This window comes from Lissotriton vulgaris, chromosome 6, assembly GCF_964263255.1.
Source record: "Lissotriton vulgaris chromosome 6, aLisVul1.2, whole genome shotgun sequence".
Classification (NCBI taxonomy): Eukaryota; Metazoa; Chordata; class Amphibia; order Caudata; family Salamandridae; genus Lissotriton; species Lissotriton vulgaris.
This window is the reverse complement of record NC_141694.1, coordinates 1850890483-1850918191: the sequence shown is the minus strand read 5'-3', so window position 1 is coordinate 1850918191 and position 27709 is coordinate 1850890483. Positions and strand designations below refer to the sequence as shown.

The 27709-nt window shown below is 45.3% G+C and overlaps 1 protein-coding gene across 1 annotated transcript in view; it reads right to left on the bottom strand.

Annotated features, from left to right (window-relative positions):
- LOC147709644 (E3 ubiquitin-protein ligase RNF19A-like) overlaps positions 1–27709 on the bottom strand; it is a 297443-nt gene that overhangs the window by 78984 nt on the left and 190750 nt on the right. The window contains exons 3-4 of the mRNA XM_086928167.1: positions 5272–5477; positions 1054–1201 (exon numbers count right to left, since the gene is read on the bottom strand). Coding sequence (XP_086784293.1) covers positions 1054–1201; positions 5272–5477 — 354 coding nt within the window. The remainder of the gene's footprint in view (positions 1–1053; positions 1202–5271; positions 5478–27709) is intronic.

Sequence of the window (27709 nt, the reverse complement as noted above, 5' to 3'; positions counted from 1 at the left end):
AACAAGGTAAGTATAGGTAAGAACAGATTTATTATTCTTAACTCCACATCTACGTACTTTGAAGACATATTTTTTTTATGGATGTATAGTCAATATTTTTGTAGTACAATGTTTCTCACATACAAACCACGTGATGCCTGGCATGGCATGAGAAAAAATTGCCAACACAGAGGTTAAAACTGCCATGAAGTGAACGGGGCAGGACGGCTCAGTTTCATCGGTGAGGTGATGGGGCACCTGGCAAGAATAGGAATGAGCTTCAACTGAGGTACTAAGAATAGGATGCAATGAAAGAAGGAGTGACCACATCAGCAGGCTGAATAGGCATGGGAGAGAGGATGGCATCCGTGGAGCCCACTCTTCATTGTGGGGCATGTTCTTATGGACTCCCTCAGCAGACAGTCCATGGTTGGCCAGGTCTGAGCTCTCAGTGTAGTGTAGTGTGTGGGGGCTCCTGAGCTGGTGTGGTTGTAACTTGAGGGTGTGGACTTTCCTACATTACTGGTGGGTACGGGCAGCGGTGTGGACTGTTGCATCCTGCAGCAGGAGGGTTCAGTAGGGGTGTAAGTCGCATATAGCGAGAGCGTATGGGCGTGATACTACAGTAGGTGATGTGCGTGGGGTTGGAGGTGTTTCTCATGTTCCCGCAGAAGGCTTGCATCTACTGCAGGGACTACCAGCATAAGTTGTGTGTGATGGGCCTACATCAGGTGTGGGGATGGGGTGTAAGACAGATGTAGGAATTACACAGCAGGGTTCCATCTCCCCCTTCGAAGGAGTCAGAATAAGATGTAGCAGGGCATCGCCTACATGATGTGATCTGGGGAACCTGAGGAAGTGGTGATCCGTGATCTCTCCTACCTGAGGAAGTGGAAATCCGTGATCTCTCATACCTGAGGAAGTGGACACCCGTGATCTCTCCTACCTGAGGAAGTGCACATCCGTGATCTCTTGTACCTGAGGAAGTGGACATCCGTGATCTCTCGTACCTGAGGAAGTGGACATCCATGATCTCTCCTACCTGAGGAAGTGGACATCCGTGATCTCCCCTACCTGAGGAAGTGGACATCCGTGATCTCGCGCAGGCACAGCCAGCAGAAGAGGCAGCCGCAGACGGTGCAGTTCATGCGGTTGCAGCTTCCGTCCTTGATCTTCATGATGAAGGCTCCGCAGCGGGGACAGATTTTCACTTCTTCCACGTCTGCCAAAGAAGCAAGATATCTGACTTTCCATTACACTCCACTGTCCTGCTCTGACGTCATAGCATGTTGTCACAGTAACAACCCTTGTCCTAAGATCCCTATGTGAATGTCAATTTCTAAAGATACTATGTTCAGACTGCAGAGAATCCTTGGCATGGGTGCAGCCTATGACTGTCGCATGAAGTGCGACGCCTGCATTGGAGATCCTGCGGCCAATGGGATGGCGAGAGGGCAGTCTAAGGGACAGTCTGGAGGCTGCTTTTGCAGCTAGGAATTATTGTTTCAGACTGAAAGCAATGTCATATCCTTCCTTAAAGTGGCTGACATTTCTAAAACACAACAATGTCACCACAACCTAAGCCCTCCCATTCTAACTCTTTCTCATCCCTAAACCCCATATCGTATGGACTTTGCGTGTCCTGCTTGTTCGGTAGTGTAACCAGCAAACATTGACCTGTGCATGCCATGTAAATCACTTTAAGAGTTTCACAAGCGATTTAAAGCTAGATCGCGACTCAGGTGTATCTCTACGTTAGAGGTATGCATGGTGGAACTCATTCTACAATATGAAGGCAAGATTATACTGTATGAAAAAGTACATTTTCGATAAAGAGCAGATACCCATGGATTAATCGAACAGAAACTCAAATGGAAGCGAGTGCTCATGGAGACGCCTGCACAGAGGGAGTGATGAAACCTATGGACTATCTCTTAAAAGGAGAGTCCGGCCAGACCGTTGGCTCACATTCTTTAAGAGGGATTTTGAGGGACATGTCACCATCTGCCCCTCTCTTTCCAACAGATGTGCTAGTCCTATAAAATCTGTTTTATTATTTTGGCAGTACCCAAGGTTATTTAGTTATTAAATCCAAGAATTTAATGATGTAGAGGTTATGAGAGGAATACTAATGAGTCCTGGTCATTGAAGGCATTATTATAATACACGTCACAATGGGAGTGACTGGGCCTCCCTCCAGCTGTGTTAATGTGTCTGGTAATATTGTCTGCAAGAAACTCATTTTGGTGATCTGAGAACCTGCAGAGGGACTAACCCACAGCTGACATATTGAATCCAGTCAAATATTTAATTTATCCATGCCCGAAACAATTCCGCCAGCATGTGAAAGGAAGGCAAACTGGGTGTCAGACTGGAAGACTTGGTTTTTAATTCTCAGCTCTTTATTCTTGTTTCTTTAACCCTTCTGTTCCCAATTTTCTTATTCGCCATGCCTTCTTTGTTGCGGTTCGCGCTGTTAGAAGGGGAGTATGCCACAGCCGAGAGGTTTTGTTCAATTAAAATAAGAAGCAATTATGTGAACACTAGGATAAATATTGTCATATGAATATAAAAAAGATGAATTTTGTATGCGTTTTCATATGTATTGAATTGGTAATTTTTTAGAACTTACACAAATATTAAGGAAGCAGGCACTCAAGAATCGACCTGTATTTTGGGGGATCTTGTTCCATACAGCATGCTCAGAATCAAATAATTTAAGAGAAAAGGATTTAGAAGATATAGCAGCACATGCATCATTGTAGGAATTTGCATTTCCTAAATTACGAAAATTAGGGAATCGCAATTTAGGAATTGCAAAATCCTATGCATCAAGAAATCCTAAACATTTTTAGGATTTCTTAATTTTCGGAATTTGCGATTCCTTAATTGCGAATCGCAATTAAGGAATGGCATTACATTGGCCCATAGGAATCAATGCCGTTTTGCATTTCTATTTTTAGGAAATAGCAATTTGTTGATGCATTGCAAGAGTGCAGAGGGGGGTCCAAAGGACCCCCCCCCCTGCACCCCTGAAATGTATTTTAAAGTGCATGTTTCACACACACATGTCCTAAGGACATGTGTGTCTGTAACATGACACTTTTCAAAATGCATTTTTGTGCTTATTGAAACAATTTCGCAAATTAACACGAGGGTCAACCTCGTGTTAATTTGCACTTCCTATTTCAAAATTTGCATTTTTTAAAAAAATGATGCATTGCATTTAAGGAATTGCACAAATGTGATTCCTTAAATGCATTCGCATTTTTAAGAAATGCAAAAAAAAACGAATTTTGAAAAAATGTTTCATGCATCCCGAAAACGTATTTAGGAAGCGCAAACAGCCGAATTTACCGATTTGCACCGTTTGCACTTCCTAAATAGGTTGATGCATGTGCCCCCTAGAAATTCGATTTTTGGAAGAATAAGGCCCAAAGTAGTGAGATAACTATGGTTGTTGCACCCACCGTTTCCAGCTCACCGCTATCTTTTTTCATTTCACCGACTAAATGCAATCATGATTGATCCGGTGAGTTAAGACCTCATGCGAAAATCACATGCTCCCTACATCCTTACGTCATCAATAGATTGAGTACCATTAAATTGATTATCAGTGACAACTATGCACACTACTGTGAAATGCTGACATGCATATCCGGGTCTGTCAAAGAAGCAACTTAGGCCCAGATGCATGAAGCTAAAAACCGCTCGCAAAGAGGCAGATTCTCAGAATCTGCCCGTTTGCGACCAGTATTTTTGCATTTGGGATGCATCATCCCAAATGCAAAAATCGCAAATTGAAAATGTCTTCCCATTCATTCCTATGGGCCTTTGGGCCCATAGGAATGAATGAGGAGGTATTCCTTAATTGCAACTTGCAATTTGTGAATCGCAATTAAGGAATTTTAAGAAATCGCTATATTTAAAGTGATTTCTTCTTGCATAGCATTTTGCTATTCCTTATTAGAGATTCCTTATTTTTCGCTAATAAGGAATCGCAAAATGGATGCTTGATCATCTGGGGGTAAGTCTTAAAATTAACTCTCGATGTTGTAGTTAAATTCAAACCTCTATTTAAGGACACACATCTGACTCTTACTTTTCAATATCTGACATAGAACTTGAAGCAACTTCTAATAAGACAAAAACAGAACAATATACAGTGTGTGCTGTAAATTATAACAAGGGAAGTCCAGCAGCGTCTGCCACCCGCCCTGCCCTCTTTTGCTTCTTTCATCCTCTTGGTCACTTCCAGATAATCTAATATTTTTATTAACTTCTGAAGGTTTCATCTGTGTTCATCCATCATGCCTTCCAATATCATTCAGTGGCGCGTCCCAAATACCGTCCCCAGCACGGGGGTCTGCTCCTCTCACTTGATGGGATTTTAGCTGCTCTGAGGAGACGGAAAGGAGCAATCTCTCCCTTCTTTGTCTCTCTCTCTCTCTCTCTTTCTCTCTCTCTCTATCTCACTCTTTCTCTCTCTCTATCTCTCTCTTTCTCTCTCTCTCTATCTCACTCTTTCTCTCTCTATCTCACTCTTTCTCTCTCTCTCTTTCTCTCTCTCTCTATTTCTCTCTCTCTCTCTCTCTATCTCACTCTCCATCTGTCTCTCTCTCGCGTGCGCTCTCGCTCCCATTCTCTCCTCCCTCTCTCTCTCTGAGTCTTTCACCCTCATGCTCTGTCTGTCTCCGTCCCTCTCTTTCTCTCTCTCCCCACTCACCTCCTCCTTACGCAGAACCACAATTCCTTCAGAAAGGAACTTAAAACCTGGCTTTTCGATAAATAATGCACCCCCTCCCCCAAGCGCCTTGAGACCCTCTGGGTGAGTAGTGCACTATACAAATCCCTGAACTTGAACTTGAAATTGAACTCTCTCACTCTCTCTCTTTCTCTCCCTCTCTGTTCCCCTCTCTCACTCTCTCTTGCCTCCTCGTGCTCTCTCGCACTCTCTCTGCCTGTCTCTTTCTCTCTCTCACGCGCTCTCTAGGCTGCCCAGTTGGGTTTGAGCTCTTAACCCAACATAACACATTACACTCCATAGTGCTCCCTTGACCACTTGCCCGACATGTGATTACCATGAGGGCAGGAGACAGCTGCAGTGTTGAATGGTGTACTAGATAACATGGAAACACAAAATATCCCACTTAAATGTAAACTTACAGGACACCCCCTTTCTTGGACTAGTATTTAAGTTTCAAACCTCTATTAGAGGTCTAGCGGGTTGGCGACCCCAAAGCTTCTGTACCATCAAGGGGTGCATTCTCATTGCAGTTAATCTGGGGGTACCTTTGCCAGGCTCCTCGCTGTAGATGAGTAGGGCGGAGGGCTCCATCGCCCCGGGGGCTCCCTGGGACAGCTGCCTCCACGCCTGCTCACAGGTCTCATTGGGGTGCCAGAGCTGCCGACAGTGGTAGCAGAATTCGGTCTTGCAGCCGGTCCGTCCGCACGACAGGCGCGGGCACTCTGCACAACCGTAGGCGATGACCGCGTAGCTGAGAAGGACACAAGGTACAAGGTTTCATCCGTTCTACTGTTGGCCTTTCACACATACACACCTATACCTTAGTGGCCTCCATATATGCAAGTTCTACAGGTACAATGCTTTCTTGGCTTGTACAACATTTGCAAAACATCTATGAGTGTGCGTTTGTGTGTGTGTGTGTGTATAAAATGTCAAGAACTGAAAAAATAATTTAAAAACCTGCTGCATTCACAAAAGCATGGAAGTAAGAGATGAAATATACCATGTGTATAATTGTCCTACTTTTCAGACATAAAAAATATTCCCTTGTGCACCACAAATCAAATGGAAGGCTACACCCAAACAGCCAATGGGATGCAGTGAGGTGAAACTGTTAACACTTCTCTGGGTTGTTTCAGGATGTGCTTGACAATGTTTCAAGGCACTGGCTGAAGGTACCTGAGCTCAAGAAGCTAAAGAACTGGAAGAGGATGACCCTGTATGAGGGATGCACACAGCCACACAATATCCATGTGCACACTGACATAGATCATACATTCATGAACATACGTTGGGACCAGGTATTTATAGGCATCAGTGGACTGAAGTAGTAATGAGTCTAAATGGCCCAAGGCAATAATATAAGCTTAGAGCCCGACGTAGCGGGTACTACCGACCATTAAAGACCCGCTCCAGCGTTTAACAAGAGAGAGGGTCTTTAATGGCCAGTAGAGCCCACTACGGAGGGCTCTAAGGCTATTAGAACATTCTGCCAGTTTGTCAAAACAAAGGCTTCTCTGAGCGTGAGGGGGTTTAAATCCCCTCAGGCTCCGAGAGGCCTTTGTTCACAGAAACAGCGGTGAAATGGAATGTTGCTCTGCGGGGTTCTACCAGCCAGTAGAAACTTGGAGCCTCCATTTTCTTTAATGGAGCGCTCAATATTCCAATGTTCTAATAAGCCTTAATGACCCCAGGCTGAAATAAACATCAGTAAACCAGGCAATAGGGAGAATCAGTAGCTCCAGGCTGTAAAACACCTAGGTGCTCCCAGGCAGCAATGAATATCAATTGCCCCAAGCAGTAACATGAATCAGTATTGGACAGTGACACTAATAAACATCAGTGGTCCCAGTAACGCGATTTGGAAGTACCAGACTGTAACACACCTCTGTCCTCCCAGACATTAACGAACACCAGTGACCCCAGGCAGCAATGAGAATCAATGGTTCCATGCTATAACAAACCTTAATGTCCCCATGCAGTAACGTACATCAATGACCCCAGGTAGCAATGAGAATCAATAGTTCCAGGCTATAACAAGCCTTAGTGTCCACAGGCAGTAATGAACATCAGTGACCCCAGGTAGCAATGAGAATCAATAGGTCCAGGCTATAAAAAACCTTAGTGTCCACAGGCAGTAATGAACATCAGTGACCCCAGGTAGCAATGAGAATCAATAGTTCCAGGCTATAAAAAACCTTAGTGTCCCCAGGCAGTAATTAACATCAATGACCCCAGGCAGCAATGAGAATCAATGGCTCCAGGCTATAACAAATCTTAGTGTCCCCAGGCAGTAACGTACATCAATGACCCCAGGCAGCAATGAGAATCAATGGTTCCAAGTTATAACAAACCTTAGTGTCCCCGGGCAGTAATGAACATCCATGACCCCAGGCGGCAATGAGAATCAATGGTTCCAAGGTATAACAAACCTTAGTGTCCCCAGGCAGTAATGAACATCAATGACCCCAGGCAGCAATGAGAATCAATGGTTCCAGGCTGTAACAAACCTTAGTGTCCCGAGGCAGTAACGTACATCAATGACCCCAGGCTGCAATGAGAATCAATGGTTCCAGGCTATAACAAACCTTAGTGTCCCCAGGCAGTAATGAACATCAATGACCCCAGGCAGCAATGAGAATCAATGGTTCCAGGCTATAACAAACCTTAGTGTCCACAGGCTGTAATGAACACCAGTGACCCCAGGTAGCAATGAGAATCAATAGTTCCAGGCTATAAAAAACCTTAGTGTCCCCAGGCAGTAACGAACATCAATGACCCCAGGCAGCAATAAGAATCAATAGTTCCAGTTTATTGCAAACTTTAGTGTCCCCAGGCAGGAATGAACATCAATGACCCAAGGCAGCAATGAGAATCAATAGTTCCAGGCTATAACAAACCTTAGTGCCTCCAGGCAGGAAAGCCTGACAGGCAGTGCTTGGAATTAACGGTGCACACCTTTTAAGGAATGCAATGGGCAGGACTCCGGGACCACAGGGGGGTCTCCGCTGATGACGAAGAGCACTGACTTCGTCCAATTAATGGCGAATCCAGAGTATCTCCCAAATATTGCCAGAATGTCTAAAAAATTGATCCAGGACACCCTCTGGGTTGTGAGGTATAACAAAATATCATCAGCGTATAGCGATGTCTTATCCTCCCACTCTAGGGTCCAACGCAATCCTCTAATCGACCGGTCCCATCGGACCCAGGCCGCCAATGGCTCAAGGGCCAGTGCGAATAGCAGTGGGGACAGCAGGCACCCCTGTCTCGTGCCTCTGTGCAGAGCAAAGTCAGCTGATCTGTGGTTATTCACTACTACTCTGGCTAGGGGACTCGTATACAAAAGATGGACCCATCCTATAAATTCCTGGCCGATACCAAACACCCCCAACACAGCGAATAAATAGGGCCATTCAACTCTGTCAAATGCCATGGTCGCATCCAGAGACAACAGTGCCACTGGTTCGTGTAACTTTGATGCCCCTCCTAGGATCCCATGCAACCGTCGTAGGTTGAGGGCTGTATTTCGGAGCGGCATAAAGCCTGACTGATCTGGGTGTATCAGATTTACAATAACCTTAACAAGCCTGGTCGCCAGCAACTTTGCCAACACCTTGGGTTCAGCATTTAATAAAGATATCGGCCTATAGGAAGAGCATTGTGTCTTAGGCTTACCGACCTTATGGATGGCCACGATGTTCGCCACCCATTGATCGTAGGGGAGTTGGCCCTTTACCCTGCTCTCTACAAACATTGCACGGAGAAACTGTGCCACCTTGTTCGCGTTAAGTTTGTACAGTTCAATGGGGATACCGTTCGGGTCTGAGACCTTCCCGGAATGAACCCCCCTAATGGCCTGTGCCACTTCGTCGTTTGTAAGGGGGGAGTCTAGGTATTTCCTGTCCTCTTCTGATAATGCAGGCAACTGGATGTCATGTATCATTGCCACGTTTTCATCCTCTGTGTAGTTGCTCGCAGACTTATATACCGATTGATAATAATCTGCAAATTTCTCGACTATCACTTGTGGATCTGTCACATTGTCTGACTCTCCTGTATTTAATTCTGGCACCAATCTCGACGCCCGCTCCCCTTTTTCTAGCCATGCGATGAGCTTCCCTGCTTTGTCACCATATTCGTACACCCTACTCTGGGTGTATGCGTGTTGCACTTTGGCCCTATCTCTTGCCAGTGTTTTATATTCATTCTGGAGTAACCGCAAATGGTGCGTTCTATCGGGGTGGGGTCCTTCGACTCCTCCCCCTCCAGGGTCGCTAATTCCGCCTCAATTTTAGCCACCTCTGCTCTTCCCTTCTTCCATTTCCCTGAGACCAGTGATAACACCTCTCCTCTGATGACCGTCTTATAGGCCTCCGACAATGTCTGAGCTGACTCTACTGTTCTCACATTCTCCTGGAAATTCCTTTCCGCAACCTGTAGCACCTCCTTTTTGATGTTGGGATCTCTTAATTGCCATGCACTAATGGGGGCATGGCAATTAAGAGCATCCCCCTGCCCCACCTCTACTCTGAGCCAGACTAGTGAGTGGTCTGAAATCCCCCTACCCATGTGTCGTGCCTCCCGAACCCAGGCTGCCTGCGATACCGGTACCAGGACATAATCAATTCTCGATAGAGAGTTGTGTGCAGCTGAATTGTGTGTGTAGTGCACTCCATCCGGATTCCTCAGTCTTCACCCATCCACAAGGCCTGTTGTGGCCATGAAATCCGGCAGCCACCTCTGAGACGGCGCCAGAGTTCGAGCCGGGTATCTATCCGCTTCACCGTCTATCACAACATTGAAGTCTCCACCCACAATCAGGATCCCAACAGGCAGTGTCAAGAAGATCGCACACAGATCGCGATATGTATCTGTCTGGAGACCCGGTGGGACATAAACTGACAAAAATGTGCCCACTCTTCCTTCCCACAGTCCCGAGACACCAACGTATCTGCCTCGATTATCAGCCCATGTGGCCTGTATAGCCAATGGAAAGGAGTTTTTTGTCAATATTCCCACTCCCCTAGACCTGGTGGTGAAGCCGGCGTGTGCCACCAATTTGTAGCCGCCCCTATGGAGGGCCATACAACGATTACCCATCAAGTGCATCTCTTGTAGCAACAACACGTCTGGGGACTGTCTCCTAATCAACTGGCTCACCATCCCCCTTTTAATCTTGTCTCCCAGGCCATTCACATTCCAACTAAGCGTGGATACCCCCAATCCCTTACTACCAATAGACATTGTTACAATAAGTCCTGTCTGGGTCACCCGATGCTATACCAAAAGAAAAACAAATAAAAACTTGGAACTCAATGCAACTCAGAAATCTGAACCCCCATTCCCCCACCCTGCACCCCTGCATGTAGCTATCGCTCATCCTCAACTAGCAGTGTGCCTGTCGCCCCTAAACTACTCTATAATAAACTAAAAGTAGAAAACAGAGGAGGGCCAACTGGCAGGTCGGCCACTCCTTCACCCCCTCCCCTGACTCATTATAGCCACCCCTGCATTTCTCGAATTACCAAATAATTGCTAAAATCAGCTGGGCAGGGAATCTAGTTACGTGCCCCTTTCAAACCAACAGTCACTTACTACAAGTGATAGCCCCATTTCATCCCCGCAGTTACAAAGTCATTATTCATCCGCCTCTGCTTGGTATTGAGTCTCGGAGCCCGGCCTTTGGGCACTATCCAACCAGTCCGCTGCTATATCAGGATTGTCAAAGAACCAGGCCTTCCCGTTGAGCTCTACACGAAGGTGGGCCGGAAACATCATGGCATACTTTATACCCTTGTCTCTCAGTTTCTTTTTTACTGCCAAAAACCCCTTCCGTTGCTTTTGTACCATTTGGGTAAAGTCTGGGAAGAACAAGAGGGTCACGTTTTCGAATTTCAACCGAGCTGCGGCTCAAGCCGACTGAAGGATCACGTCTCTGTCTCGAAAATTGAGAACTTTAGCAATCATGGGACGGGGGTTCGCCCCTGGTCGAGATCTTCCTCCCAGGACCCTGTGGGCACGTTCAACCATAAAGAAGTTGCTAAGAACTTTTGGTTGGAGATGTTTAAGAATGAGATTTTCAACGAATAGATCTGGCGTTGGACCCTCTGATTTCTCCGGCACTCCCAGTATGCGAATGTTGTTGCGCCTTGCTCGTCCTTCATACTCGTCAAGTTTACGGTCGGTGAGATCTCTGGAGATCCCAAGATCACGCACCTCTTGCAGCAACAAGTTGACATCCTCTATGAGGCTAGCCGTCTTAACTTCTAGCGATTTGACTTTCTCACTTGCTTTTGTGAGATCCGCTCTTATCAGCCCCACCTCAATTGTGACCGTGTCCAGTTTACTGTCTAAGGCCTCCATCTTCTGGCCCAGGGATGTCTGCACTCCGGTGATGGCCGCCATGAGATCCGTCTGCGTCGGCTATTCTCTTGAAGGAGCGTCCTCGGCCCCTCCCGTGTGGCCCCTTTTCAAGTCGATTGGAGATCCTTTAGGCAGGGTATAGCGATCCAACTTGTTGGATTGGATGTTTCTGGTCCCTCTGGTGGACTTGAATGAATGAATGAATAAAATATTTAATAGAGCGCACGGTGGCCGAGCGGCTTCCTGGCGCTAGGGACCTGATCAAGAACTCAGCAGAAGGGACCCAGGGAGATTTAAGAATGGAATGCCTGAAGAAAGAGGAAAGTTTTAAGGGCTTTACGGAAGGGTTTTATCTGAGTCTGCTCTCGCCGCCATCTCACTCGCTGATGACAGGTACTCCTTCTCCACGTCTGGTGTCGAAATCGCAGTATCTCCGTCAGCCCCCAATATCCAACAACGGGCCTCTTCCAATCTCGGAGCGCCCGCCTCCGCTAGGCCCAATCCAGTAGCCAATTCAAGTCGCTGCTCTCAGACCGTGTCGCGACGGGAGAGGCGCAGCCTTATTCTGGGGTCTGGCGCCACTGTCCGAGCCCCCCCAACCGTCAAATACTGTGGTTAGCGCGACAGTCAGGCAACAGATACTATCTGCACTCCAGGGGGGCCCAGCCCGAGCCTCACAGACAGACCACAGCACCACCAAACAGTTCCTCCTGACGTCCAGGACTCACAGGGGACTCCCAGCCTACAACAGTCGGGCAATCCCAACGGGCAGCGCAGCGTCCAAGTCCCTCCGCTCCTGCCCGGTCAGTAATCCTGCACTGCTGGCCCCCCCAGGCGCGCCGGTACAATCACTGCTCACCCTCCACTCAGTTGGGGCTCCACACACAGTCAGACGATCCAGTGGGCATCCCTACATTTGCGCCCCAATGTTATTGTATGGCAGATATTGTATGTTGTGGGGCCCTATGGAGAACGCGGGTCAATCGCGGCACTTCCGCCAAATCAGGCCAATTCCACCAGGGCAGAACTTCACCGTGCCCCTCTGCTGATTCCCGGCCGACGAACCCTCACTGCGGGGCCCGCCTCGAGGCCAGAGGCAAATGCGGCTCATTCAGTACTCTGCCGGGACCCCAATCACCATCAGAGGGGCTGATCTCAGGGCAGTACCGTGTCCTTGCTCCTTTATTATTACCCGGCAAATGCTCCAACGATGCTGGGCTTTGATGTAGGCGTGATGCTTTCCAAGCCCGGGTCCCGGGTCAAGCCGACCCCCACCGGCCCCCCGCGGCCGATGTTGTGACACTCGTGGGTGGCTACACTATCACTCGAGGCCCCGGCATCACAATGTGGTAGGCCACAAACTTGCAGACGGTGTTTCGGAGCCGCCGGACCCCGGGATCAGTCCGAATTTTTACTCACGGGCATCGCTGCGGTTTCCCCACCGGGGAGTGGGGTCAGGTATGAAGGATCAATGCCAGGATGTTGAGCCAGGAGAGTTAGGTCGGCAGAGCCGAGTCCCTAAGCGGCCATCTTGGTCGCCGGTGCGGCTCCTCCGAAACTAGAGATATTTAAAGAAATATCAGGACATCAGATAAATGATACAAAATCCAATTGTACAGATGTAGCCGACACCACGGAGAGCTGCATAGCCCTTTTTCGGAGACACAGGTGGACCTGGACACGGGGGACTTATAAAATATCTAGAAATTAACCACCCTAACTTCGTTCAGAAGCTATAGAATGCAATATCCCCCTGGAGTTAGATTACAATATGTTGGAGCAACTTAGAGGTTTCATGGATAAAAAGAGCTGTAAGCATCAAAATGAGGTCCATGTCATGGTTACTGTAGGTTTCACAATCCCTGCCACTCTGGTTCCTAGAAGAGACAATATTACAGCTGCAAGGACCCAACAAATCCCAAGAGTCACTAAAACAAGGACGTATTTAGGAACCACCAAAGGAGGCCTGGGCTCACCTGATATTAAGATTTACACATACGCCGCTCAATAGCGCCCGGCGCCGAGTGGCACTGCCTTCCATGCGGTAAGCCATGGGCGGTCTTGGAACAGGAATGGTTGTTGGAGTCACTACACCAAATACCATTGACTGTCCCCTAAACACAGACTTGTAGAAGCAACAGGCTTGTAACAGGGGTGTTCTGGGTAATACTTATGGCAAAGTGTTTCATGGCAGAGTTTTTCCACTTACGGCAGATGTCCCGTGATGTAGCAGTGATGCTGTCTTACCAGATATATGAAAGATAAACACTGTGTGCTCCGCAACCTGCTAGAACTGGAAATAAAGTTGACAGAAGGACAACAGCATTGCAGGACAACTTGAGCAGGTGGTAATCTAACCAAACCCAAGAGAAGGGGCTACCCAGAGAAAGCTCGACAGGGGGTGGGGGGTCCCAGTCAATATCTGGGGACACAACAGGCCTTGAAGTGTCGCATTAGTTACTGTGCTTTGCCTCTGAAGTGTCTCTAAAATGTACAGATTTGTAAACAGAACATTTTGGAAAGTGTGACAATCCAGCCTTCACTGTGGTTTCAGAGTCAGAACAGGTTCTTGTTGGCGAGCCTCAAAAGCTGTCTCTGACTGACTCACTGCTGACTTCTCTGGTACCTTGAGGACTCTTTCCAACACCTATCATTGTGGTGAAATGACACTTGTGCTGCTGTGTTGTCAGACTCGCACCCTCCTCCCTGCTGAAGACGTGTTCATAGACTGCTATTTGTGGTCTATAAGAAGGGATGTGCGAAATTGTACTTCGTAGGCAACGACATCTGCAATTTCCCAATACACAAGGATGGTTCTCTCCAGCAGCTGTGTGTATCTCTAGTGCCTCGACTCAGTTCTCATAGCACATTCCCTGACAGAGGGATGTTGTTACATAGCATGCCCTGGCACATTTGGAGACTGTTCTCACACAGTTGAGTGAGAGGAAGCTAGCGGGGGCCGAGCCCGAGCCTGAGCCCGATCTCGGGCCAGGCTCGAGCCTGAAGCCCGGCTCGAGCCCATAACAAGCCGAGCTTTCATGTGGCTTCTGCCTGCCACCCACGCTCCACGCTCATGCACCAAGAGGAAAAAACAAAGCATAACGTTTGAGGTAAAAAAAGAGAGACAAATAGATACCCATTTAGTGGTTGATTTGTACAAAGTGAAACCAGAAAACCTGGTTCCCCTATACTAAATTGTGTGATCTTAGGCAAATATTTATTTTCCTGATTCTACTTTTTCTTTAGTATCTCATATGAAAGCAGCTTCAAGTACGTGAATACCAGCTGTACAAAAACCTATTGTGTTTGATTTAATATACTGTAATCCGGGCACAAGTCCTAAAAAAAGAAGTGGGGGACTTTTCAATTTAGTGATGTCACAGGAAGTGATATCACGGCAGGAAGTGACATCACATGTGCAGCAGATCTATCATTTGCACATATTGCAAGATTTAACAATTGACGCTGCTCAGTACTTAAGCCTGTGACTTAAGGTCACTGTATGGGGGAATTAACAGCCCAAATTTGGATGAAGTTATGCGTACAACTACATTAGTCAAGCCATTAAGTGCTGTAAGTGAGGCACCATGAACAAAAGCAGAGTTTGTGCGTTGAAAAAAAACCAAATGCTAGAAACTACAATAGTGTTTATCAAAACTATAATACTTACTACACTACCTAGAACACCACATTTAAATATACTGACAAGATAAATACACTGTGACCATGAGAAAAAAAAATGCAAGGTGCACTCTGTACAGTTTCAACCTGATACTCTGTACATTTGTTATTGCAGATATTATGGGACATGTTAGATTGCTAAATACAAGAAACCTGGGGGTCTATCATCAAGACAAAGGTGTGTCTAAAGCCATACATAGTGTAAAACAACTAAATGTCTGTGCGGTAATTAGATGGTCTAGTTATATAGAGTATAGTAAACCAACGCATGGAACCACCAGCAACTAAAGGTGAAATCCAATATCCAGAGATGGATTACCATCAAAATCTTGTTGGTGATGTAGTTTTCTCATGTGGTCATCCACAGGGCTAGGCTGGTGTGTCCCTAGATCAATTGAGACTACAACCAAGACCGCCTGTCAGGACTGGGGTCACGCCCGCAGTCACTAGCCGACCATGCGTGGGATCACTAATTGGAAAAAGGTGCAGTGCAAAGGGTGAAGATGTGAAGAGAAAGTGACATTAAAAAGGAATAGAGGACTCACAGTAAACTTTAATGAGTGAAGAACCTCTTTCAATTTAAAAACCAGAACAGCGCAAAAACAGCAGTATAAACAAATGACTGCTTCAGGGCCGACATGTTTCTACCAGTGGGGGATACACTCCCTTGGTTTACCTCAGGGCCTCTGTTCTTAAAAACTTTTGCTACTGCAAGTGTTCAAAACAAATCAACTCAATTCATAAATCATAAACAGTGACATATTTTAAAGGATATATTTCTATTCCTCCATGTCAGCTGGTGTGTGAATCACCCTTCTTGACAGGGGAAATTTCCTCACCTCACCTGGACCAAGCTCAGAGTAAGGGAGGCCACGCTCTATCCGTCGTTGCCCCAAGCTGTGTCTGAGGCTGGGGGAGGCCATGTTAGATTGCCACAGGATGTTTGACTATGGAAAATTTGTGAGACCGTTTATAGAATTGAAAACCATCAATTAAAAAATGCCCATGCCTCGGCATATCTGTTATTGTGCTGGGCTGTAGGATCTACCTTTCTAGACTGAGTATCATCTGCATCAGAATTAAGAGACCACTCATAATGAGGTCCTTAGCAGCTAAGAAACTGTATTCTTTCCTTGCAAAAAAGGGGCGATTTATTTTCAAACTTGTACCAGTTTGATGGTGATAAAATTGCACATATTAAATTATGTAATCGTCTTGCAGACTGAGGCCAAGAATTTGACATGTAATGTCAATTATGACCAGGCCAAATATTGTCATCAAAATTTCCATATAAATATTTTGAAAAATGTAAAGGATTATGGGAGGCACTAACTCAGCAGCAGAATTTAATAACAAAAATATCCTCATGAATATCTCTAGACGCGCTCTCGTGTAATGAAAGAACAGTCATCATACTTATAAATGAATTCAAGTGCGATAAATACAGAGGGAGCTTAGAAAAAAATAGAAAGCATTTTCAACAAGGCGTTCAATAAGTGCGACAAGGCATTCTATAAAAATGTGCTCACTTTCCAAGGCTTGTCGGCACTTTGTGTCTCACTTGTTTGTTGTGGACATCCTTTTAGTCATTCAGGCCCATCCCCAGACATGCCTCTTACATATTTTTCAGGTACGCTTATAGAAATTTGCAAGAACTATTTTTCCTACAATCCAATCTCCTACCCCAACCCCAGCATCAAAATATAGCATAGTTTGTTTTTAGTAATCAACATATAATTTTCTGAAAAGTGTGGCAGGGGAGTCATTTTGGAGCAAAGTTTGCAGTCTGCATGTACCACTCTAGCCTAGCTCTTTGAGTCTGTCTTTTGTCTAATGACTAGAAGAAAATATGACGACTGGCCTTTTCCATTTTGTTCAAGTCGAGAAACCTTTCATTAGGTCTAATTTTTTTCTCTTTGCCATTTAAAAATGAAATACCATTAGGAAAACTCATTATTTACCTGAGACACCTTATGGTGGGGGTAGGTTCCAAGAGCAAGAACTGCGATAGGCCGTATCGGGCTGCTATCACCACGCCCCTGCTCCTAGTTAAGTTAACTTGCCTGCCTATATTTAGCGCTACGGCCCGTAGCGCTAAATATAGGCGGGCAAGTTAACCTAACAACCAGGTGCAGGGGCGTGGTGATCGGCAGTCCGAGGCAATGTCTTTGGCCGACAGGCCCGTTAGAGTAAGTGGAAGTGTCGGCAGAGTTGGTGCCGGCCGTGGCAACCTTGGAGGCGGCAGAGCTCGCAGGGGCCGAGGAAGCTGCGAAGATTGGTCCGAAATCAGCGGCGGCACTGGTGAAAGCAAAGGCATGGCTTCTTCTGAAGAATTCTGTTAAGGCAGCAAACGCAGACATGGGGGAAGCCGCATTACCAGATCTGATGCCCTCGCGTGGTCGCTGAGGTGAAGGAGCAGGACTGGAGATAATCCCGGAAAAGAAGAGAGGAGCAGCGGTCAAGCCACGATCGACCGGTCCCACAGTGCTGGATCTTTTGAATGGTCCGTGTGAGAAGGCAACTGCTGCTCCAGAGACCGGGGGGACGAGAGTTGTGAAGGAGCCGCTGGCTGCTCAGGTATCAAGCGGTGTGTTGGGGGAGAGCAGGGGGTTAACTCTACACCCCCATTGAGGACAATTTGGAGTGAGGCTGACTCAGGATTGTGTATTTCAGAGGTAGGGCCCGCCCCCATAGAAGATAATACTCTTGATACTATTGATACTGCTGACAACGCTGCCACGATGGTCCTTGCTGCTGGTATGTCAAGCCAGATGGTGGTATGAACAGAAACAGAAACAGAAACAGAAACAGAAGTAGAAGCAGAAGTGGAATATATGAGTGGGGGTAGGAAGCCCGAAAAGGAATCTAAAAAGGAGCTTGATTTCTTCTCTATCTCAGATGGGGGAGAATGGTCAGAGGGTATTACGGACATTAGTACCACTGATCTGAGTAATAGCAATATCGATATTGAATTGTCAGATGAAGGAAAATCAAAAACAATCCTGAGAAGAAAGAAAATGCAAGAGAGAGACCTTACTTGGGATTATACCCCTTCGACCCAGCTTATCAGTGCCCCAGGAAATGTAGAAAAGGGGGAAAAGGTGTGTGGGTCTAGCTCGCCGACGCTAGAGGCTATTTACCAGGCTATATCCATCCACTGCGAGGAGACGCGTCAGGATGGGCGCAAAGCTCAGGCTGCTATGGGAAAACTACGGGGGGTGGTGCGAAAATTGACGAAAACATGCAGTGCTTTTGTGGAGTGGATGACAGATTTGGAGGCAAGGATCTGCACCACAGAATCAGATCTTGCAAGCACTCAGGAGCGGGCTAAATCGCAGGAGGCACGGATAGCTGATATTCAGTGGAAACTGGAAGAGCATGAGAACCGCCAACGGCGTAATAACTTACAGGTTTTGGGTGTTCCGGAGGGGGGAGGATGCCCGTAGGTATGTTATTGAATTCTTCAGAGAGACGCTGCCAGAACTTACAGACTGGAATTGGTCATTGGAGATTCAGAGGGCACATAGGGTGCCTTTTGTACAAAAGCAGCCAGTAAGGGCAGGGGCGTTGCCACAAGCCATCCTGGTATATTTCGGTAGTTTTCTATTACATCAAGCTATCTTTGCAAAGGCAAAACCTGAGGCAAGGCGATCCAGGAACGGGGTCTCTTATTTTGTTCGGCCAGACTTCTGCCACACCACCGTCGAAAGACGGTGGAGGTTGAGGCAGATGATTAAACCCTTCCAAGATAAAAATGCTCAGGCTTTTTTGGACAACCCTGCCCGATTAAAAGTCGTCTGGGGTGGACCAACACATTTTTTTATGTCTGAGGTGAAAGCTGAGGAATATTTGGATAGTCTGACAGGGTGAAAAAATATAAATAGGGTATAAGAAAGGGAAAAAGTAAAAAAACTATTTTTGTGTGTGGTAGGGTAGTATAGTTAAAACACTAGGGGTGGGGTAAGACACAATAAACACACAGCCTGTGCTGACTAAAACGAGTATGTGTTTATGGGCTCTCAGCTTTGTGCGATTGCACCCATCATGCGCAGACACTTGTCTGAGTGTCTCTCGGAGGGGATGGTGGGGGGGTTGGGGGTGTTGGGATGGGAAGGGGAGGTGGTGGGGGTTTGGGAGGGGACAGGGGGGGATAAAGTATGGAAAAGACATACCCAGAGGAGAAGAGGAAATATTTAGACTCTCAAAAGGAACCTGTGTAACTCAGAGTATGAATTGTATTGTGTTTGAGAAAACGGATGGAATAACAGGATTGGTAGGATTACAAGGAACCGCTAAAATCAAAATAAGATGGGGCGAATAAATATCTGTTCGATGAATGTGGCAGGACTAAATGATGAGGCCAAGAGAGGTAAACTGGGGGAGTTGGTAAAGATAAACTCATTCAATATTGTCTGCTTGCAAGACACCCATGTCCCTTGGGAAAAAAGACATTGGCTGACAATCCAAGGATATAATCCAAGGACATTGGCGGACAATCAGCCTGAAGTTTGTAAGGCTCCGGAAAACTGCACTAGCGCTTTGCTGATACTTTTTAAACGGTAATTTTAATATTTTAAAGTGCGGAATTATACTGTCGATCACACAATCGTTTTTTAACTTACGCTTCCGGCCTGAAGTTGTTCTCCCTGGTCCACCGCAGCTATCCCATGCTGTTTGAGTGGAGGGAGTACATTCGAGGCCACTGTACTTGGGACGCTCTTTCCCTCACTTCCTGCATCTGCGTACTAGAGTGGCCATTGTTGGCAGGGTTGGTGCTCTAGTCTCGCAAAGGCACTCTTACATAAAAACACACAATGGCGCTGATGCGCAGCGGACAATCAGCCTGAAGTTTGTAAGGCTCCGGAAAACTGCACTAGCGCTTTGCTGATACTTTTTAAACGGTAATTTTAATATTGTAAAGTGTGGAATTATACTGTCGATCACACAATCGTTTTTTAACTTACGCTTCCGTCCTAAAGTTGGTCTCCCCGGTCCACCACAGCTATCCCATGCTGTTTGAGTGGAGGGAGTACCTTTGAGGCCACTGTACTTGGGACGCTCTTTCCCTCACTTCCTGCATCTGCATATTAGAGCAGCCATTGTTGGCAGGGTTGGCGCTATGGTCTCGCAAAGGCATTCACACATAAAAACTTACCATGGCGCCGACGCGCCGCTGGCGCGCCGCTGGCGCGCCGAAGGCGCGATAAAGGCAAGCCCGTTTGCGCCCGTCCGTGTCCGAACTGCGGCCAGGGCCAGAAACACTGCCAGTTTTATTCCAAATACAAGATACTCCATGGAAGAACTATACACTCTCAACACACAGGTCAGAAACTGTCATATTATACCTCTCACAGAATTCAAAGGTAATCCCCTCACCTGTGTCACATGTAAATGCACCATAAACCCGGAGCCCAGCACCAATGCGGAGTCCATTCTCTCGCCCAAGACTAACACCTCTCACAAACAACTTCAGTGCGGCCTCATAAACGCTAATCATTAGCAAAACAGGCCCTACATGTGCAGGATTTGCTAACTGATCACGTCTTCGACTGCCTCTTTGTCACCGAGACATGACTGACAGACTGCTCTAACCCAGACATAGCGCAGGCACTTCCTCAGGGCTACACCATTTCCAGATTGGACAGAAACGGAAAAAAGGGAGGAGGTATAGCCATTATTTACAGAGACCATCTGAAATGTTCCACATCACATACCACTGAACTAAAGGACGCAGAAAACCTCTGCTTCAACTTTAAAATAGATAATTACACTACATTCACTGGAGCACTTGTCTACAGGCCCCCTGGACCTGTGGGTAACTTTCTAGATACTCTTGGAGATTATCTGAGCCCCCTGGTGATGCGCTACTCCAATTTTACGATCCTGGGGAACTTCAATCTCCACTTAGAGGTAGCGGAATGCCCAAATACTAAAACCTTTAGGGAAATCACCAACTCTCCTGGCTTAGTAATACAGAATAGAGGGTCCACACACAAGGCAGGACATACCCTAGATGGGATATGCACCAATGCCACAAACATAATAACTTCCTCTCCAGTCACACTCACCTGGACAGACCATAAACTCATTCCCTCTAATTTCACCTATGATCACGGACAAATAACTAAAAAATCCACCATCAAGGCCCCCATACGAAATTGGAATAACATGCTAGCCAATCCTGATTTACAGACTCTGGCGGCCCTCACAGGTGACCTTGATATAGACAATCTATTCAACAAATGGATGCTGTCCATAGCCAATACCGTGGCTCCATTAAAGAAAACTATCACCATAAAACGAAAATCAGCCCCCTGTTTTACCCCTCAATTGAAAGCCCTGAAATGCCAGTGCAGACAAACAGAAAAGCAATGGAGGAAACACTATAAGGTCGAGGATATGAAACGCTTTAAAACAGCACTTAGGGCATATCACCAACCAATTAAAACGGAGAAAAAAAATCACTACACCAATCTCATCAGTGGTGCAGACGAAAACCAGAAAACAATCTTTAACATAGTTAAATTCTTCACAAATCCTGCTAGCCTAGACTGTGAAATACCTCCTTCACAGGAGCTATGCGATGATATTGCAGTCTTCTTCGAAAATAAAATTAAAGACCTAACAAAAGACTTTTTCGATAGCCCACCCCAGCATTCCATAGCCCAAGAAATAGAAACTAAAGAAGAACTTAAGGATTTCAAAGAAATCAGTCTAGAACTATCCAGTAATGCTATTCTATCTTCTAAATCAGGCTCTCCTTTTGATCCTTGCCCGCCTAAAGTTCTACATGCACTAGTGGACATAGTAAACCCTGTCATCAACCAGATCATCAATACCACTTTCAAATTCGCAAAAATTCCTGATCTCTAGAAAGCGGCCGCTGTCAAACTCCTCCAAAAAAAGAAACTCTTGGACCCCGCCACCCTTTCAAACTTGAGACCCATCTCCCTCCTTCCCTGCCTTAGTAAAATTGCAGAGAAAATAGTCAATGCCCAACTGAATGAGTTTCTGAAAAATACTAACATCCTACATCCCAAGCAATCTGGTTTCAGACCGGGCCATTCAACAGAGTCAGTGCTGCTCCATACTACAGACACCCTTAAGTTCGCACTGAATCAGGGCAAGGATGCAGTACTGATTCTGTTGCACCTCTCCGCTGCTTTCGATACTGTCTCTCATTACATCCTGTTAGATAGACGCAAGCACGTCGGAATAAACAGCAAGGCTCTCGCCTGGATACCATATTTCTTGGATAAAAGAAACCAGATTGTAACACTTAGCAGCTACAGATCTGAAGGAAAGTGGCTTTCATCCGGGGTCCCTCAGGGATCTTCCCTGAGCCCAACCCTCTTTAACCTGTACATGTCGCCCCTTCTCTCGCTGATTGACACCTTCAATATTGAAGCAATTGCTTACGCAGACGACACACAATTGATCCCCGCCTTAGACAAAAACTCCACCGCAGCGGAAGAAAAATTCCATCACTGCCTTACCGCAGTAATTAATTGGATGGAAACAAATCCTCTCAGATGCAATAGCTCAAAAACAGAAATCATGCTGTTTGGAAAGTCCAAAGCTTTCAGACCCACCCTATGGCGGCCCTCCAACTCAGACGCCCCGCCTACCACAATTGACACTGCGAAAAACCTAGGCATAAAATTCGACCCCACGCTATCCTTTCATAAACAGGCACTTACTATCGCAGGCATGTGCTTTCAAACTATAAAAACCTTGGGAAAATTCTTTGACCTACTCCCACTGCACGCCAGGAAGACTGTCGCAGTGGCCCTGGTCCTGTCACGTTTGGACTACTGCAACAGTCTGTATGCAGGAACAAAAAAGGCGGTGGTAAAAAGATTGCAAGTAGTCCAAAACTCCGCCGCAAGGCTGGTGCTTGGGCTACCCAAGCGCTCTCCCTCGGTTGAAGCCCTAAGAAATCTTCACTGGCTGCCAGTCCACAAAAGGATCTTGTTCAAAATCCTGACCATCACCTAAAAAGTCATAAACGAAACTGGCCCAGAATATCTGAGAGACAAAATCAGGCCCCACAACACTAAACAAACTCTACGGTCCACATCAGAAAATTTACTCACCATCCCCAACTTCAAAATGAAAACCCGGGGAGGCAAAACCTTGCCAGCCCTTGGTACTAAAGCCTGGAACACCCTGCCTACTCAATTAAGACACACCCACAACAAACTCATCTTCAGGAAGCTCCTCAAAACATGGATCTTTGGTACTCCTGACCACCTAGTACTGTCACTAATATGATCCTCACCAATAGCTTCTGGATGCCCCCCTCCCACTCCTATTTCCTCTGTCAAACCTTCTCCTGATGTCCTTAAAAGCGCCAAGATGCTCCCTGGAGTGAATGTTGCGCTATACAAAAAAAAACCTCATTCATTCATTCATTCATTCATAATCTTTTGACATCCACATCTCAAACCTCAAACATCCGAGGAGTAGCCATTTTGGCTAAAACATCTCTGGGTCAAGGTAAGCGAAAGGCAGCCGATGCTCTAGGAAGGTGGGCGATAGTTGAGTTTGGAATGGGACTTACTATATGCTCAATCAATGGATCAAACTATGATGATCCCCAGATCTTTGAAGATCTTGAGCTAGAATTGGCAATGTGGCCTACGCCCCTAATTGTATGCAGAGATTTTAATATCACCCTAGATCCGCAACTAGGTCAAACGAATCAAGGGATATATCAAGGGCGGAAACCCCGGGTATACAGGGCACTCAACTCACTTAATAGGAGCCGTGGTTTGATGGATATATGGGTGGTCACAAATACCTCCAAAAATGTAGGATATACGTACTACTCATGTCCACATAAAAAATATGTTAGTATTGACTATTTCTTTGGAACAACAGATCTTCTTTATAATGCTAGTATTACAATCTTAGCTAAGGTCATATCTGACCATAATCCGTTAATTTTAGGGGTGGAAATTCCAGGCTTTATTAAAAAAAGGGGAAGTGGTAATTTGATAAGAAGCTATTAGTCAACATAGATTATATCGAACATATTAGTAAGTGGACAAGTGAGTATTTTAACATTAACAGGTATAGCGCCTCTGGAACAGTCATTTGGGGTGCCTTTAAGGGGGGTCTGAGAGGAGAAACTATTAGCTACACTGCAAGAGCTAGAACGCTTCGTATGAAGAAAAATCAAGATCTAATGTACAAACTTAAAGTGGCAGAAGAAGAACATTTCCTATTAATCAAACAGGGAAAAGAAGCAGTGCAAATTAAGGGGCAAATTGTGGCCCTTAAGGCAGAAATTAATGGCTGGCTTGCTCAGAAATCAGCAGAAGAGTTTCAGTCTCAGCGCAATAGCTTATATGAAAGTGGAGAACTAGTGGGAAAGAGATTAGCTCTCCGTACCAGACAAAGGATAGCGCAGAATCAAATATTGGCTATCAATGCGAGAGGAGGGATATATACTAACCCAGACGATATAGTTAAAGCTTTTCAAGAATACTATCAAGTACTGTACTCTGAAGAAAGGGATAGGGATGAAATTTTGACATTGAATGAGATTAGTCGGATGGTGACAGTGGGTAAGCTGGGAGAGGTTCGGGATGAATCTCTTAAGGAAGCACTAGAATTAGAGATTACACAGGAGGAAATTCAAATGGCTTTGCAGAGTATGGCTTCAGGTAAGGCCACGGGCCCTGATGCAATACCTCTTGAGGTATATAAAATCCTGGGTACTACAATAATGCCTCTCTTGCTAGACCTCTTTAGAGGTATCCAATATAGCGGGAATACTCCAGATTTGTGAAAAGAGACAAACATCGTAATCTTTCCAAAAAAGGGGAAATCTCCTGATAATCCAGGGTCATATAGGCCAATTTCTTTAATCAACACGGATACAAAAATGTATTCTAAAGTCTTAGCTACTCGGTTGGGAAGGATCATTGGCCAGCTTGTCTCCCCTTGGCAACACAGTTTTATACCAGGGAAAGGAACAACAGATCACATTCGTAGAACAATTTAATTATTCGATGTTATGTTTGAAACGGGGGCCCAGATGGCCATAATCCTCCTAGACGCCGAGAAGGCATTTGATCAAGTGACATGGGAATTTTGTGGGGGATTCTGGAGCTAAAGGGGTTTGGACGGGGATTTATTAGAGCAATTAAAGCAATGTATTGTGATTCAAAAGCCCAGATACAAGTGATGGTGAGAGAACCGGGTGAGGTTTTCATATCTAGGGGAACCCGCCAGGGGTGTCCCTGTTCACCCATATTGTTTGCTCTATAAATCAACTCATTAGTGGAGAAGTAAAATCAAACCTATATGCATCAAGGGGTATCAGACCAAAATCTTGGCTTATGCTGATGACGTGGCAACCCTAACAACAGACCGAAAAGAGGCCCTTGATGACATTAATTACATAACTGAAAGGTTTGGCCTGCTTTCAGGATATGCTCTAAATAGAGAGAAAACAATTGTTATTTGTACAGATAACATAGACTTTAATGATTCCAGGCAAGCGGAGTCGGCAGTTTATCTTGGGGTGCGAATTACAGCAAAAGTGGATGATATAATTAATTGCAATTTTGATCCACTGGTTAAAACTATAGCTACAGAACTCAAGAGTGTGAATGGGCTACAATGGGAGATAATTGGGAGGGGAAACTTCTTAAAAATGACTATTCTGCCCAAAATGTTGTACCTGTTCAGGTCAATTCCGCTTTCTCTGGGGGATCATATATTGAAGAACATCAATTATATTTTTTCCAATTTTATGTGGCAATATGAGAATGTGAGGAGGGCTGTGAAGTTCCTGACACTACCACAGGATCGAGGAGGGCTTGCAGTTACAAATATTACATTATATTATTGGACTGCCCTATTGCATCAAATAACTTTTCTGCTGAAGATAGATAGTAATAGTAATGAGGACATGATAGAGAGAATTCCCACATTATTTGAACTTGCTGTAGGAAATGAGGCCTCTGGGTTACTATTAAAACAACTAGAGCAAAGTTATTACAAAAAAGTTTGGTTTAAAACTACACAGAGTGCATGGAGGCTATGGAAGCAGATATCAAAATGTATGGGAATTCCTAAGGTTACGCAATATACCCCCCCAATGGCATGCGTCGCTTTTTCCGCCGGATGTTTATGATGCTATGGGGAAGGAGTGGGAAAATAAAGGGGTGACCACTATTGGAGAGTTTAACTTCTGATATGCTAGTTTTATGTATTTTAATCAAGTGCTATCTAATTTTATACACTACCTTTATTTATTATATCCATGACTTTTTAGGAGATAAGTGTATTGAACTTTTGATATATTGGTTTTATGTTTTGGCACTAACTATTATGATGAACTGAACTAGCACTGTAAAATTGCCTAAATTTTGGGCTGCCAAATATTTTTATGAATTTGTGTCATTATAAATTATTGTAAAATTGTCTACTCTGGGTATGAATAAAAAACAAACAAAAAGAAAGTACCTTGTCATGTAATTCTTGGTTCTATGCTAGCCCCGACAGTTGCTGCTTGTTTCCTGTAACTACAACTACTTCTGCCGTGGGCTGCTTTGCATTTTCACCTGCCTCTGCAAAGTGTGGTGCCACAATCGGTGATTCGCACACCACGCTTTATTCACAGCAATTACCTGTTTCTGCCAAGTGCAAGACCACGATCGGTGATTCGTACAGACAGTCAGTTTTGCGACTATTACGGACCGAGTGTGGTGCAACACACGGTGATTCGCACACCTTTCTGTGCCTACTTCATACACTAGTGAGTCAGTATTACGTATTATATACTTTAATATTTTTGTCCTCCGTGACTCACACGTTTTTCTTCATCCTGAATATATACATTTGTGTGGCACGATTTTGGTGTTTCATACATCCTTCATTGATGTGTTTTCTTCCAGTACTATTGTTCATTTGTTTGACTCATTATTCAGCCAGCGCCTTTCTTGTTGCAACCAGGTAAGCCTGATTTAAAGTGGACAGAATGGCTAAGAGATTTTGAGAATTACCTCACTGCCATTGAAGCTGATGGTTACTCTCCATCGAGGAAATTGGCTTTGCAAATAAATCATCTGGGCACAGCTGGTCGCAGAGTTTTTGACAACCTACCACGCCATACTGCTCCTACCTCTGAAGATGCTGTATGGAATGTTTTCATTGAGGCTAAATTGAGCATGGACAAACAATATTCTGACTCCACAAGTGTCCTACTGGAAAGATTTAATTTCGCCATGTATGAGCAATCCTCGGAGGAGTTAGTTGAAGATTACGTAGCAACTTTAAGAGTTTTGGATGAGAAGTGTGAGTTTGGCCCTGATGTGGACACTTACATAAGGGACCAATTTGTTTTCTATTGTCATTCCAAGAAAATCCAAGAGCGTCTCCTTACTCCACGTAATCCCACCTTAGCTGAAACGATTGACATTACCAAGAGCATTGAAAGATCAATCGTTACATCTAAGGTTTTGTCTGGTCACTCTAACCCAACTATGCCAATTCCTGCCCAATCCACCACTCAGCCTACGGTTTCTTCCAATGTGAGTCTAGTTTCTGATGACAATACTGTGTGTGATGTTAATGCGAAACAAACTTTTAACAAAAAGCCTTATAATAGTCAACCTTTTAGAGCTCAATTCGTTTGTTTTAGCTGCGGTTCCAGAAACCACATAGGAAACAATCCCAGTTGCCCAGCTTTAGGGAAGAAATGTACTAAATGTCAGAAATGTAGACACTTTCAAGGGGTATGTAAGAGTGGTATGAATAGGATTAAATTTTCCAGCATTTCCTTGGACATTCCTGACGTCCAAGACTGTACTTCCCAATTTGCCAATATTTTAGTCACTGTTAAAGTCCCTGAATTTGCTGACAAACCTATTAAAGACCCGTTGGTTAACATTTCCATTGATGGTAGAATCATTTTAGCTA